The sequence below is a fragment of the Sinocyclocheilus anshuiensis genome, unplaced genomic scaffold (genome assembly GCF_001515605.1).
Source record: "Sinocyclocheilus anshuiensis isolate Anshui unplaced genomic scaffold, SAMN03320099.WGS_v1.1 scaffold882, whole genome shotgun sequence".
NCBI lineage: Eukaryota > Metazoa > Chordata > Actinopteri > Cypriniformes > Cyprinidae > Sinocyclocheilus > Sinocyclocheilus anshuiensis.
Genome location: NW_015540910.1, coordinates 211,080 through 225,995, shown reverse-complemented (window position 1 = coordinate 225,995; position 14,916 = coordinate 211,080). Strand labels below are relative to the sequence as shown.

Below are 14,916 nucleotides of genomic sequence, written 5' to 3'. Positions count from 1 at the left end.
CATTCTAGATGCTTTGAGTGTGTGTGAAGACACCTAAAGAACAGAAAGAGAAAGACTGTTTGTGTGTGTGTGTGTGTGTATGTGTGAGAGAGAGAGACACATCGTAGACTGGGAACACAAACAAGGACAGCCTGAACTGTGTAAACTAAAGACAATGATGTTCAACGTGGAAACATTCCAAATAAATTCTAAAATAAAGTATAGACGTGCACACACACACACACACACACACAAACAATATTTTGCTCTGCCAAAAGGAATGAGCTCTATTTACACACTGAGTGGAATTACAGCACATTCCCAAAAGAGACTGGAAAATTCTACAGTCATTCATCACTTCCTGTTTCTGAGGTGACCATGAAACCGGCCTTCACAGTTTCACACTGGTGACTATTGTAACAGGAGCCAATTGTAACTTTTTTCCCAATTACAAATAATTTGGAGTGATAATACTTATTCAGCACATGCTTTGTTTGTTCTTTAAAGGAACACTCCACTACTTTTGAAAATAGGCTCAATTTCCAACTCCCCTAAAGTTAAACAGTTGAGTTTTACCGTTTCCGAATCCATTCAGCCGATCTCCGGGTCTGGCGGTAGCACTTTTAGCTGTAGCTTAGCATAGATCATTGAATCTGATTAGACCGTTAGCATCTCGCTCAAAAATGACCAAAGAGTTTCCATATTTTTCCCATTTAAAACTTGACTCTTCTGTAGTTACATCGTGTACTAAGACCGACGGAAAATGAAAAGTTGCGATTTTCTAGGCCGATATGGCTAGGAACTATACTCTCATCCCGGTGTAATAATCAAGGAACTTTGCTGCCGTACCATCGGTGCAGCAGGCGCAATGATATTACGCAGCGCCTGAAAATAGTCCCCAGCTAGGTAACTTCCAACGTGACCGGCACCAAGTTTGTGTAGTTGGTTATGTTGACGGAAGTTAGCCTATTTTCAGGCGCTGCATAATGTCATCCGTTCGAAAACGGTAAAACTCAACTGTTTAACTCTAGGGGAGTTGGAAAATGAGCCTATTTTAAAAAATAGTGGAGTGTTTAACTTTAACTGAGACAAGGGAGTGTGTATGTTTTATATTTCCTATAAAATAAGTGATTTTGAGGTAAATAAATAAATAAATAGTTTTGATATCCAAATAATTCAATGCATAAAAATACACATTTTGGCACTTTGGAGACCAAGCCCCCATCCCCTTTCATTTGATGGTAAAAGAGCAGTGTGAACATTCCGCTAAGCTACTTCTTTGGTGTTCCACTGAACATAAGGACATACAGGTTTAGAAAAAATACATCGGTATACACTACCAATCAAATGTTTTTGAACTGTAGTTTTCAAAAGTTTTTGAACAGTTTTTATGTTTTTTTTAAAGATGTCTCTTCTGCTCACCAAGCCTGCATTTATTTGATCCAAAATACAGCCAAAGCAGTAATATTTTGAAATATTTTTACTATTTAAAATAACTGTTTTCTATTTGAATACATTTTAAAATATAATTTATTCCTGTGATCAAACCTAAATGTTTAGCATCATTACTCCAGTCACATGATCCTTATGAAATCATTCTAATATTCTGATTTGCTGCTCAAAAAACATTTATTATTATTAAAAACAGCTGAGTAGAGTTTTTTCAGGTTTCTTTGATGAATAGAAAGTTCAGAAGAACAGCATTTATCTGAAATAGAAATCTTTTGTAACATTATAAATGTCTTTATCATCACTTTTGATCAATTTAAAGCATCCTTGCTAAATAAAAGTATTCATTTCTATAATTTCTTTTCTACTATAATTTCTAAAGAATTCTTTAATAAAAACATTAAAATTCTTACTGTTCAAAAACTTTTGACTGGTAGTGTATAAATAATGACAAAATGAATATTTCGCATTGGATCCGTCTTATTCTAATTTGACCTTTCAATGTGTGTTTAAAAAGCTGCTGGTTACAAAACACCATTCAGATTAGCATTTAATCCGCTTCTGTTCATTCAAGCAGCACAGCTCAAGTTTACAAAAATGTTTAGTTTTTCCAAGGATTAAGATCTTTCATTAAACACTATACAAAACTGAGGTTGCTGTACGGTTAGCGTATTGAAAAGGTAAGTGCTGACGCTCACTCTGTGAGAAGGGAGGATATCCTGAGGAAACCGTGCCTCCTCTCCACCAGCGCTTGGCTCCTCCTCCTGAGAAACGGGAGAACATGCCTCAAAATCTGTGTGTCCTAGATCCTGCAAGTACTGGAACAGCGGAGAGTTCTGGAGGGGCCAAAGAGACACAACTCGAAATAAACATGGGTCAGTGACAAATGAGGATGTCCAAAATGACGGAAAGGAAAAAATGACTTAAAATCTAATTTCTTATGGAATCTAATATTTAATTTAGGTTTAATAGGTTTTTTTTTTTTTTTTTAAGAAAGAATGTCAAGTGGTGCAACCACCAAGCAAAAAGTAATAACATTACATCCTGAATATGCAAATGTACCATTATTTTCAAAGAAGTTTTAAAACACATTATTTAGTGAATGAATATCATAAGGTTTTGTTGAGATGTTTCTATTCGACTGCCTGAACTAACCTTACCATGTAATAAAAAGGTACAATAATATGAATTAATAAAATGATATATATATATATTTGATGACTGAATGTTGGCTATAACACACTGACTGACCCGACAAAATGTTTTCTATATTTTTGTTTTATATCATGCCCCACCTAAATAAATTAATAAACAAATATTCATTCCTGCAAAACCTTTAAAACACTAATATTTTAAAACAAAACTTCTCCACTATTTATTTATTTGTTTGTTTGTTTAAAATAATGCCAAAAAATATTTTTATTCAAGGAACTTCAGAGCTCGGGACAATTGTGCCATCCTGACATTTTTGACAATATATCAAATACCAAACTAAATAATAATAATAATATACATATATATACATATATATATACACACACACACACACACATTACAAAAAAATCAAATGTGTAAAAATCAGATGTGTAATTTCCTTAGGTGTAATTATTGCACTGTAATACAAGTTACAGAATGTATAAAACAAAATTATGTTTTCTGTTTGTCAAGTCATTGACCTACACGCATTTTAACACATTTGATTTCAGCATAGGTTTTCGATTCACATTTGTCATCCAAAGCAGCAGCCATTCTTTTAATGGAGAAAGGAGAAAGGAAAGAAGCATACACACACAGTAAAAATATAATTTGATGAACAAGCGAGTGAAAGTAATATGGAGAGGAAGGGAGGAGAGAAAAAGATGGGTCATGATTCCGATATCTCCCTCAGGAAAGGGCTGTGCTCTCTCTTTCTCTGACGAAAAACACTACAAACAACATCCTTTCCTGCCTTTTTCCTCCCTTACCTCTCGCGTGTCCCTCACTCTTGTCTTGGATCTTCTCAAACGCACCATTGCTCAACAGAGGAAGTAGATCCGACACTCTTAAAGCTCCCAATTCCCAAGCAGAGATCCAGAATCACAGGCGCATATCCACTGCTTACCATTGCCACTGGATTTGAGTTGCTAAAGAGGTTTATAATTCTCATATTCTTATTAGGGCAAATCCTGCATTGAGGTTTTGCCTGCTGCCACCCGTCGCGAACTTTGGATCTTTTTGCTCTAAAGCTCATTTGCAGTGAGAGGAATCGGTTGGCGTGTGTTTATTGATGTGAGAGAGCTGCTAAACTGGCCTGCGGCGAAAGACCTGATTTTAGGTCACTGAATGAAAGCAAACTGAATCCAACTGTTTTTGTTTTGAAGTCTGGATTGTACGTGGCGATATAGAGCATTGTAAAAGCATGTAAAAAATCTGACCAGCACAACATATGCCAACAACAGACCAAATACACATTTCTATCATTTCTGAGTCTGACAAATGAATTTTCTTGTGTTTGGGATTATTTTTAGTTGATTATTTTTTTATAGAGACATTTTCTAGCCAATTAAATTAATCATAACTAGAAAAACACTATATTCCCTGTAAAAAAAAATGATATTCACTATTAGATGTATTTAATAACCTCTTTTTATTTATTTTCTGTTATTATCAGGATTTTTCATTCAAGCCCTGACAAAATATAAAACCTTTTTAAAGGTTGATTTTTTAAATTTCATAAAATTGTATTCATTTTCACAACCATATGCAGTGAGTGGCATTAAAACTGACTGATAAGTCACATTGAGATATATAGATATATATATGTATATATGTACATATATACATATATATACATACATATATACATATACATATATACATACTTTTAATCAAATAAATGCAGCCTTGGTGAGCATGAGACTTCTTTCAAAAACTAAAAAATGATGTCATATATAATAATATAAGAAAAACATTTAAAATATATAATAAAATAATTTTTAAATTGCTTATGTTTATGTAATCATAATACATGCTTACTTTTGAATGGTTGTCTATAGAGAATCTATTGTAGTTACAACATCCACCAAAGGGTGCTACTGTAACAGGTCCATGCTAACCGGCCGAACCATGTTCTAACTCTTTTTCTCTTTCTCCCAACAGCAGTGACGAAGACAACAAGCCATTGCAGGGTAGCCAGACGTCCCTGGACGGGAACGTAAAAGAGAGCGACGACAGTCTGGTGGATTATGGTGAAGGAGGAGACGGCCAGTTCAACGAGGACGGCTCTTTCATAGGCCAGTACACAGTTAAGAAGGACAAAGAGGAGACGGAAGGAAACGAGAGCTCAGAAGCCACGTCACCCGTTAATGTCATCTACTCTCTGGCATAGTACCCTGACCTGAGCACAGCGCCCCCGAGCGGTCCCTCTACATTTACTGCTATCATAAAAATACATATATATATATATATATGTGTGTGTGTGTGTGTGTGTGTGTTTAAAATATATAAATAAAGTGTAACAGGAGCTTTGTCTAGAACTTTTTTGCAGTCAGTAAACTATATTTTATATTTGTGTGTATAAATATATTTATATTTGTATTAAATATGGCTTTTTATTAAAATCTTTCAAGCTGCTAAGCTATTGATTTATTTTTATTTAATTTAACTAATTAATAGATACATATTGGCTGGAATCGACTATTAAGTTGTTGATCCAGGAAAAACTAGCCCCTAATTGTTACAGTCTTACCCAATAAATATTCCTTGTTATGACTGTTTGCTCTACAGTAAATTATTACAATCACTGCCACAAACATATTAAATGAATAAAGATCTAATATAGATCAATGTATATGACAGCATGGTTTCCCTAGGGAGGCAGCATCAGTAGGATGCTGATATGACTGCACCAATCTTGACTCATAAAGGCAGATCAAGACCACACATGCTTTAATGCACAATGCTTTTAACAGACCACAGAGACAGACAAACAGAAAGTGTCTACAAACCTATTTAGGTGCCTCCCTAGACTGTTTTTGGGTCATCTAGCATTTTTAAACATCATGGAAACCTAAGGAGCTACCAGCACAGACAGCACTTTTGGGGCATTTTAATCAAAAAAATTAGTGGGATACCTTCCTAGACAGCATTTTTGGGCATTTTAATATCAAAAATTAGTGGGATACCTTCCCAGACAGCATTTTTGGGCATTTTCATCTTGAAGCCTAGTTAGCTGGCAACCTAGACAGCATTTATTAATCTAAAACCTAAACCTGCCGATTTAGATAACATTTTACGGCATTAATGTCTCAAAACCTAGTGACCTGCCTACCTGGTGCTTGACGCACCTATAAATGCTGTCTAGGTAGCCAGCTCACTATGTTTTGAAGCACAGTCTCTATCCCTGTCCATACAAGATTTAGGTCTCCTAACATGTTGTATTATATGAAAAACAAAGCTAACCTAGTTTTCAGTGCGGTATGTATTTTATTAAACCCAGAGTGCTTAATAAGCAACTATAAGTCATTGTACAGAGGTGCACAGGGAGGAGTGTTTTATGTGCTAAGTGCAGGCTGCTAACTGCACATCTATCACAGATATTTGAGCAGCTGTTTTTTGCACGCGTCTGGGTCAAAAACTCACCTCGAAAACAACTTCTTCATCAAAAACCTCAGTCATAGCTCTCCGCCATATGTGTCCATCAGTTGCGCATGCTGCTGTGATGGTAGTCGATATGAATTACAGGAGGGATCTGTACAGCTTGTGCTGAATGCGCAGAGACACGCCATGACTTAAACTACAATTCCCATGATTCATAGCTCTTCTTCTTCTGTTATTCTACGATGGTTCGCAAAACATGTGCAATTGTGCATATCGACATCTACTGGTCTTCATTGTTTAGAGTATGATATTCTAGAACGTTATATTTTAAAACATGACATTTTACTTCTAGAATTATTATTATTATTATTAGACAAGATGTAATGGTTTAGCCACAATTGATCTCCAGAAAGCCCTTTTATTATATATATATATATATATATATATAAAATAAGTGCTGTCAAACGATTAATTGTGATTAATCGCATCCTAAATAAAAGTTTTTGTTTACATTATATATGTATGTGTGCTGTGTATATTTATTATGTATATATAAATACACACACATACAATATATATTTGATATATTATATATAAATATATTTAATATATAAACAAAATATGTTTCTTAAATATATACATGCATGTGTTTGTATTTATATATACATAATAAATATAAACAGTATACACACATATAGTATGTAAACAAAAAACTTTTACAGTTTGTTTAACAGTTTGATGTTATGTCTGTGTGATGACCATTTATTTATTTTTCTTTATTTATATTTAAATTGTATTTTAACTCACTGTGAGTTTTGTATTTTATTTGTAAATTGTTTGTATTGTTATATTACACGTTTGTAAATTTAAATGTTTTCAATAAAAACGTTATTTAAAAACAACCACTGACCTGTTGTGCAGATGTTAGACAGATTATAAATACTGTAGCCCAGTAAACAATTTAGGATTATTAGTATTATTCATTCTAGTATTACATATTAATATAAATATTATAAGATTTCGGTACAGTGAATACAGTCGGATGTATTAAATATATAAACTCACACTATTTGCATTAGTGAGTATTTGCATGTGCCCCAATGTGCAATGATAAATAATTTATTTCTGTTTCAACTTGTAACCATCTAATTTTTTTTTCTTGCTACAAACAGCATCTACTTTTTATACACAACAGTTGATGGTGTATTGTAGTGATATTCGATTCGCAAACGAATCGTTCATTGGAATCGGTTCATTACGAAGAATCTGTCATATCGAATCGCGCAAGACTGAACTCTGCCCCAAAATCGGTTGATCTTGAAGGGGTATTATTAACTGTTAATGACATACTGTAAATAAAGGTGGAAACGTTGCTGAAACATATATCATATTTAATTGTTGTGGTTGTGCAACATGTATTCCTTGTTTGCAAGGAGCACTTTAAGCTGAAATTATGATGTGGGCAATATGGGAGTCCAAAAATGTGTATTCGTATATCACGTCTTGAAGAAACCATTATTTAGCTGACATAATCAGACACATCCGCTTTTTTTCTTTATGGGTGAAGAAACGAATAACTGAATCGGTTTGTTGAAAAGATTCATTGGAAGGATTCATTCAACGAACCGATTCACTAAATGCATCGGGCTTCCCAAGTAAGAGCGCCTCTAGCGGCGGATCGAGGAAGTTTTTATTGAACTCTTTGACTGGACTTCGCCGTTCCAGCTTTACAAAAGCGGTGGCAAAAACCATGGCAAGCATGGAACACGTTCCAACTTATTAGAAATACAAAGCCTTTGGAAGATCTTTTGAAGATATCGAGTTGTCTCTCCTTTTAGGAAGTGCAATGGCTCCCGCCAGAAGAAAAGAGCTGGATCTGAGGGAACTGTGCTGAATGCAGCTCATTCATGGAGTAAAGTGAGTCGTTTGGGGATCATGAGTACAGGTTAGTTTCCCGGATGAATAAAGTTACTTCTGTTGAACAAGCAGTCCAGACAGGGAATATTGCGATATTTAACGGTTTCATTCAAATATTTCCATGTGTTGCAACTTTATTGAAGTAGCAGCTTCAGTGTTCCCATTCTCTGTTAGAGGCTAATATTGTGCTAACGGGACGAACTGCTTAAAACAAGCATAACACATTCCTGGATGAAGAAGGTAAGGAACGATGTTGTGGTTTTATAAAAGCTGAACCCTGGAGGGATATTCTATTTTCAGCCTTATCCAGGTTTTTTCCCAGGCATATATATATATATGGAAACCGCACGGAATACTTTGATTTGACTTCAGTCTTTTGTTTCAACCTTTCTTTATTTCCTTTCCCCGTCCATTCGGTTTTTAATATACACACAAATAACCATTTTGGTTCGAGGTTACTACTTTTTCCTTTGTTCTCGTCAATCGATATGGACACTGCTATGGAGGGTAACGTGGAAAAGTCCCGTGGTTGTCTTTGCACTGCTGTATGTAAGCAGCTCTCCGAAGACATCCGCCTGATGATGACTCGGTCTCGCGTGCTGCCGGTGTAGAAGCAGGGACTCCGGCGAGAGACGGTTCGTGAGCTCGGTTCCTGGATCCGGACTGAAGCACGAGCTCCGGATCGACTGAGCGGAGGAGGGCGCCTCCTGGATTAGTCTTGGACAGTGTTGCCAATTTAGCAATTTTGTTGCTAAATTTAGCAACTTTTCAGACTACCCTAGCAACTTTTTCTTACAAAAGCACCTAGCAACAAATTGAGCTATTTTTTAAAATTTATTTGGCAGCTTTTAGCAACTTTTGATAAGTGACTCAAACGATAAAAAGGCACAATTTACCATTTAAATTACACAAAAAGAGGAACCCAAAGATGCCTAGCAGTACACACGTTACAGGAATTAAGTTAGCTGCTATTTGCAATTGTTTAATTTAATAGTAATAATAATAATTGAATAGTTATTTTTCATTTATGAGACACTTTGTTAGTAGCTTGTACCTGTGATTGTTGATGAGTTAGTACACTGTAAGAAAAATATGCAGAAAAATGGAAAAGGTGCTAGTAACTTTCCAGGACATTATCCGTTGTAACCCGAAAACACAAAACACAATGCGTAATTAAAAATGCAGGTACAAAAACCTGTGGAAAAATAAATACCAAAAATTCCTTCATATTAACACAGTAGATCGTGCATTATTTTGTACTTTTCTTAGAGTGCAGTATACTAACTAACTACTAAAACTGCTTTAAAGTATAAAACTTAAATTGTAATCGTTCAAAAATGTGTAAGTTTTCGATAATTCAATGAATTTAAAAATAGTTATTTATATTTTAATATTATATTATGCATTTATATTGCTACGAACAAATCTAAATGAACATATATAAAATATATATTTTTTTGCTGAGATTTGACACAATTTTGCATCGTGAGTACGTAATGACAAATCATCACAACATCATTTAGCAACTTTTAGCAACAAATCAACCTTCCTTTAGCAACTTCCCCTGAAAATCAGTTGGCAACACTGGTCTTGGATTGCTTCCCTTGGAATGGGAAGACCACATTTCCTCAAGAGAGCATCAACAAACCCAAGTTGTTGTTGTTTTTTTCTCCTGAAAGCGCTGTCTAAGTGAATTCAGCGAAGTCAACACAATTGTTTTCTTCTTTTATCGTTAATTGTGACATCTGTAAAAGGAGAGGTCTGAAATCAAAATATTCCACTATGATAGGGTCTTCTGTACAAAGTTTCTATGATAACTGTAGTTACTTTAAAACTAACAGGATCAAACCATGTAAACATCTTTATTTTACTCAATTTAAAATATTTTTTATGGAAGTAACGGTAACAAGAATTGTAGTAACTGCATTTTGTAGGAAATTAGGGTGTTTACTACACACTGATTCTTGAGACATTAGAATATATCCCATGCCTGCTATTAGTTCTGAACGTAGCAACATTTCCAGTTTTTGTCTATAACTCAGTAATTCACATAGATTGCATTTTATAAACTAAGAGGAAATACAAAAATGTCTATGTATACAAAATAGCTGTGTCCCTATTTGATATCTGAGAATTTAATGTTTATGAGAACATTTATAAATCAGGCAATATCAAAACCATCCTTCACCTGTAATTTCATCAGCTCAACAACATTACATTGGCTGAGGAGAAACGGAGTGATTTATGTATATAATTTAGATTGCCCTAATCATTCTTATATTTTCTCTTTCACAACTTACACACTACCACGCAGTAAAACGTTTTTGAACAGTAAGATTTTTTATGTTTTTTAAAGTCTCTTCTGCTCACCAAGCCTGCATTTATTTGATGCGAAATACTGCAAAAGCAGTAATATTGTAAAATATTTTTACTATTTAAAATGACTGCTTTCTATTTGAATATATTTAAAAATGTAATTTACTGTTGTGATCAAAGCTAAATTTTCAGCATCATGTCAACTCAATTATTCCAATTAAACCGTAACATAATAGTTTGGGATATAATAGCAACACCAGAAAAACTAAATGGCTACAACATTTGATACCTGTGTGATATGTAAAATATGGATATTTTCTCAACATTGCAGCTGTCATCTCCTACAATTCAATAAATGGACCTGACAGTTAATTAGACTTTGTAGTATCCATTCTTTCTGAAAGTTGAATGCTCTTCAACATCCAAACATAGGTGAATGTCTCTAAAAATGTTAAACTCATTTATCTAACATACTTTCTTGGTACATGAAGGACTATAAAAGGAAAGGTCTGATATTAGATTTTGGATATTAGAAGCCACTGTTTAGAATGCTGTACTAGAATATGCTATTAAGCATTATTGTGAAAGATGACAAAATCTTGACCTGATAATGACTCATACTGGACTGGAGCTTCATTTACAGAACCTCACACAATCCTAATAGCAGAGAATAAAATAAATAAAAAGTTTCTATGTGCAGATACTGATGTATTTTTCAGAGCTGCATTTCGGTCTTGATCTCAGTCATGAGCCATCGTGTTCAGCTGTGTGTATGTGGTATGCAAGTCTATTCATGGAATTCATGTAGCTCCCTCTCTTTCTTCTCTGTGTGAGTTTATGTAGGAATGAAGAAACCACCAGTTGCCCCCAAACCCAAGCTGGTTCAGTCGCAGAAACCATCACCTCCCCCCATCGCCCCAAAACCAGAGATCCTGCTGCCTTCACCCTCACCCACTGCGCACAAGAGAGGAAAACCTGCTGTCGCCCCCAAACCATGTTTGCCCAAAGCCCCTCAGAAACCTCTCCAGCCAAGACAAGATCCCTGCAAAACCCAACTTCCCCCTGTCTCCAAAAATGGGGGTCCTGCTCTACTATCCTCACACCTGTCACATTACATTATACCACCCAGTACTCAAGGTCATCAACTAGGTAACAGAAAATCAGAGGATTCTAAGGAAGTATGTGGAACAGCAGAGGTAAGTGTTTTCAAAGAGGGGGACAGCCCAAAAGAACAGTTGTTTTACAATGACACATTGGAACATGCTTCCCGATCTGAACGGGAACAAATGCATGCTCCCACGGACTCATCCCACACTTCCACAGAGGCACAGGAAGAACAAAACTCTGCCATACTAGAAAAAGACCAGGCAGGTACACAAAAACAAACTTCTGTGCAGATCCCAAGACACAGTCCTACGGAAAGTCTGCAGGAATGGTCTGCAGAGCAGAAACACACCGGGAACTCCATTTTTAGCTCTTGCACCAGTGACGATGGTGTTCCTGCACCACCCAGCAAGCCACTTCCCGTACCCCATCCACGACGCCCTCGGAGGGCACTTCTTAGGCAGAACGTTGTGGAAACTGCACCTTTGGACACTCAAGCAGATACACCTACAGAGACTCCTGAACACGTTCAGACAGACACATTACTAGAAAATCCCAAAAACACTTCAAAAAGCTGTCACACCTACACGGACACACCTCTAAATTTATGTTCCCCTAAAGATAACACGGAAAACACAGACACTGACTCCTCAACCAACACTGATTCTTTGCACAATGTAGACTCTTTTCACAGTGCACATACTGAAGACGTGCCTCCTGATCTAGACTCCACCCATTATTCAGTTCCGAAAAATGGTGTAACTTTAGCTTCCATGAACACAGCTGCGGAGGAGGGGTCGCAACCTCCAGCTCCGCCACCTCGACAGAAATCCCTCCCACAAATGGTTGATTCGTCATGCAAGGCCTCAACATTAGTGGACAACTTGCTTTTGCATTGCCACTCAGATCTTCAGGAGGTTGAGTGTAAAGATGAGGAGGTGCAAAGCGATGATGAAGATGACGGAGCATATGGAGATTTTGCTCGATACCCAATAACTCGGAGTCTTCCTAAACAGATTAAGCTCAGCTGTGGCTCACAAGTGGCAGCTATAACCAAGCCGTCTCTGGACGGGGAGGAAAAGTCACCGAAAGTCATGCCTAAAAAGCCCCAACGAAACAGTCTTCCCGCATCCGTCGTGTTGCGGAAGCAAAACACACCTCCGCTAACGCACACTCCTCCTCCTCTTCCTAACTCCAGTCCTCCCATATTCAGAGAACTTCCAGCACCTCCTCAGGAGAAACCTTCATGGCGAGTCGCTCTTCCTAACATCTCTCTCTTCAGTAGGAACCAGCCGACTCGCAGTAACAGCCAACCACAGGCTGGAGGTGTGGGACCTCTTTTCGTCAAACAGAGGGCGAAGTCGTTTTCCTCTGCAGATCTTCAGAGAGTGGACACCGGATCCGTATCTTCCGAGCAGTTGGTGCGCTCCGATCAAACACGCCGTAGCTTGCGGAAACTTCTAGAGCTGCGTGTGTGTGCACGGTTGCTTCCGAAGTTGCTTCGGAGTGGACAGTCCCTAGATTGCACTCGTACTGATGCTGAATACGAGGAGCATAAAGCCACGCCCACTAATCAGGTCGCACCTTGCGATGATGATGAAGAAGCTCAAGCTGACAGTGAGGCTGACTGCGGAGTGGAATACGAGAACGTCCCATTATACGAGGAGATTCCGGAGTACATGAACCTGCCCTGGGTTTATTCAAACCAGGATGTGGACACAGGCGTGTATGAAGTTCAGGAACCATGTGAGGTGAACAGGTCAGTTTGTGCATATGCATATATGTCATTATTCACATCACCATCCTGAGCTACAGTTGTCTTGTTTAATAGGTCTTGATTTGAGGGATGTACTGTGATTGATTGAGGTTACAGATATGGTAACAGCTTTGTGCCATTTCAAGCACGATTCCGAAATTAAAAATATATAACACATACCCTTTGAGCAATTTAGGAAAAAATTGGGCATTACAGTATGTTTCATTAAGAATACATTGAGAAATTTTACAAATGTTTGCTATGATTAGGTGTACTTGGTGTTGGGGAAAGTTACTTTTAAAAGTAATGCATTAGAATATTGTGTTATTCCATAAAAAGTAACTAATTGCATTAGTTAGTTACTTTTTATAGAAAGTAATGATACGTTCCTTTTGAGTTACAAATTCTGTCACCTGGGCTGGGCTTGCTTATTTGTTCTTTAATAACAAAAAATATATTTTTGGCAAACTCTATTTCCGCGCATCTACATTTCAAATAACAAATTTGAGCACGAAAAGATGCGACATATGAACGGCCTCATCACAATTCGTCGTGTCATTGCGTACCACTGTATCAGTGCCCTTATTTGTGCATATTTCATTTGAAGAAGACATGATATGTGCGCATACACAGTGCTGGTTCATGTTTGGAGCACAATAAAATATGAAATATGTTCATGAAAACTTGAAACACGCTTGATTTGAATTCTCCTCTTTAATACGACCTCATGCATAATACAGCGCAGTGATTGGATTATAAGAGTACATTCTCGTGAATAATACTGAGAAAAGCGCAGAAAACTCGTGACGTGGATACATACTCTCCAGCAGAAATGGCTCCAAAAAATTAGAAAATATCACTATTCCCTTAATAATAGACATAATGAGTGCTATTGTTGTTTTCACTGATGTGCACTTATAACTTGCCTATAAACTATATAATAATTATTAGACATAACAATCAACATATTTTGGTGGTTATGACCAAGGGATCACTGTTTGGATGGTTGCATGGTCTAGTTGGCCTCTGCCAGTAGATGCCATAACTACACTACTGTACTGCAAAAAGGCCACCTCGGCTAAGACTTTATAGATCAACAAGCTATATTTTCTAATCAGGCAGTCGGTAGAATACCCAAAAACATTGTCACACAGACAGGTCTGACTCATGTCTGTAAATTACAATATATAGTCACATCTTTCCTGATTGAATGCCTGTGCAACATTAACCTGGTCTCAACAAGAGCAGTAACTATAAAGATAACAACAATAAGTATATTAACGTCCACACCGATGGATAATCGTTTTTTTTTATCAGCGTGTGTTGCAGTTTAGTCATCTGCTGCTTTAAATGCTTGAGCTCTTTAAAACCAGGTGGATTCTGATTGGCTGTGAATGTTTTTATCATTCATCAGCTGGAAAAACGTGATTGCTGTAAGTGATTCCAACAATATTGTTCCTAGTTGTGGTGGGGACTTCCCTATTCTCATGGAATTATGACAGTAATTAATTAAAACTTTAAAGTTATTGTTAAAAGTTGTTGTCTATGGTGTGAATGGCTTTAAGAATCAGAGTAACCCCAAAACTATAGAATCCGGATCACATTTGAATATATTTTGCTATATATTTTAATGTGCGCTATATTTGTTTGGTCTGTGTGATCATGGAAGTGTGTGCGAGGGTTACAGTCCACTCTTTTAGTCCAGGTTGGGCCACTTTCCTGTGGGTTATTTTCAGTGGCCAGAGCAGGAAATGTCTGTAGAGAAGAGAGCTGAGCCACTGGAAAATAACCTTTCCCTCTCTCTGTTTCTCCCACAC

At 36.8% G+C, this 14,916-nt stretch overlaps 2 protein-coding genes across 5 annotated transcripts in view; one reads left to right on the top strand and one right to left on the bottom strand.

The window, feature by feature from the left end:
* LOC107689227 (vezatin-like) overlaps positions 1-6,196 on the bottom strand; it is a 32,465-nt gene extending 26,269 nt beyond the window's left edge. For 2 of the 4 annotated variants that reach the window (XM_016487155.1, XM_016487156.1), the window contains exons 1-2: positions 3,393-3,701; positions 2,127-2,264 (exon numbers count right to left, since the gene is read on the bottom strand). In XM_016487155.1, coding sequence (XP_016342641.1) covers positions 2,127-2,264; positions 3,393-3,440 — 186 coding nt within the window. In that variant the 5' untranslated portion in view covers positions 3,441-3,701. Of the gene's footprint in view, positions 1-2,126; positions 2,265-3,392; positions 3,702-6,048 lie in introns of those variants that run through there. The other 2 variants (XM_016487157.1, XM_016487158.1) reach the window with 2 other exon arrangements.
* Positions 6,197-7,755: 1,559 nt separating this feature from the next.
* Positions 7,756-14,916, top strand: part of fgd6 (FYVE, RhoGEF and PH domain containing 6) — a 27,765-nt gene continuing 20,604 nt past the window's right edge. The window contains exons 1-2 of the mRNA XM_016487154.1: positions 7,756-7,951; positions 11,083-13,102. Coding sequence (XP_016342640.1) covers positions 7,942-7,951; positions 11,083-13,102 — 2,030 coding nt within the window. The 5' untranslated portion in view covers positions 7,756-7,941. The remainder of the gene's footprint in view (positions 7,952-11,082; positions 13,103-14,916) is intronic.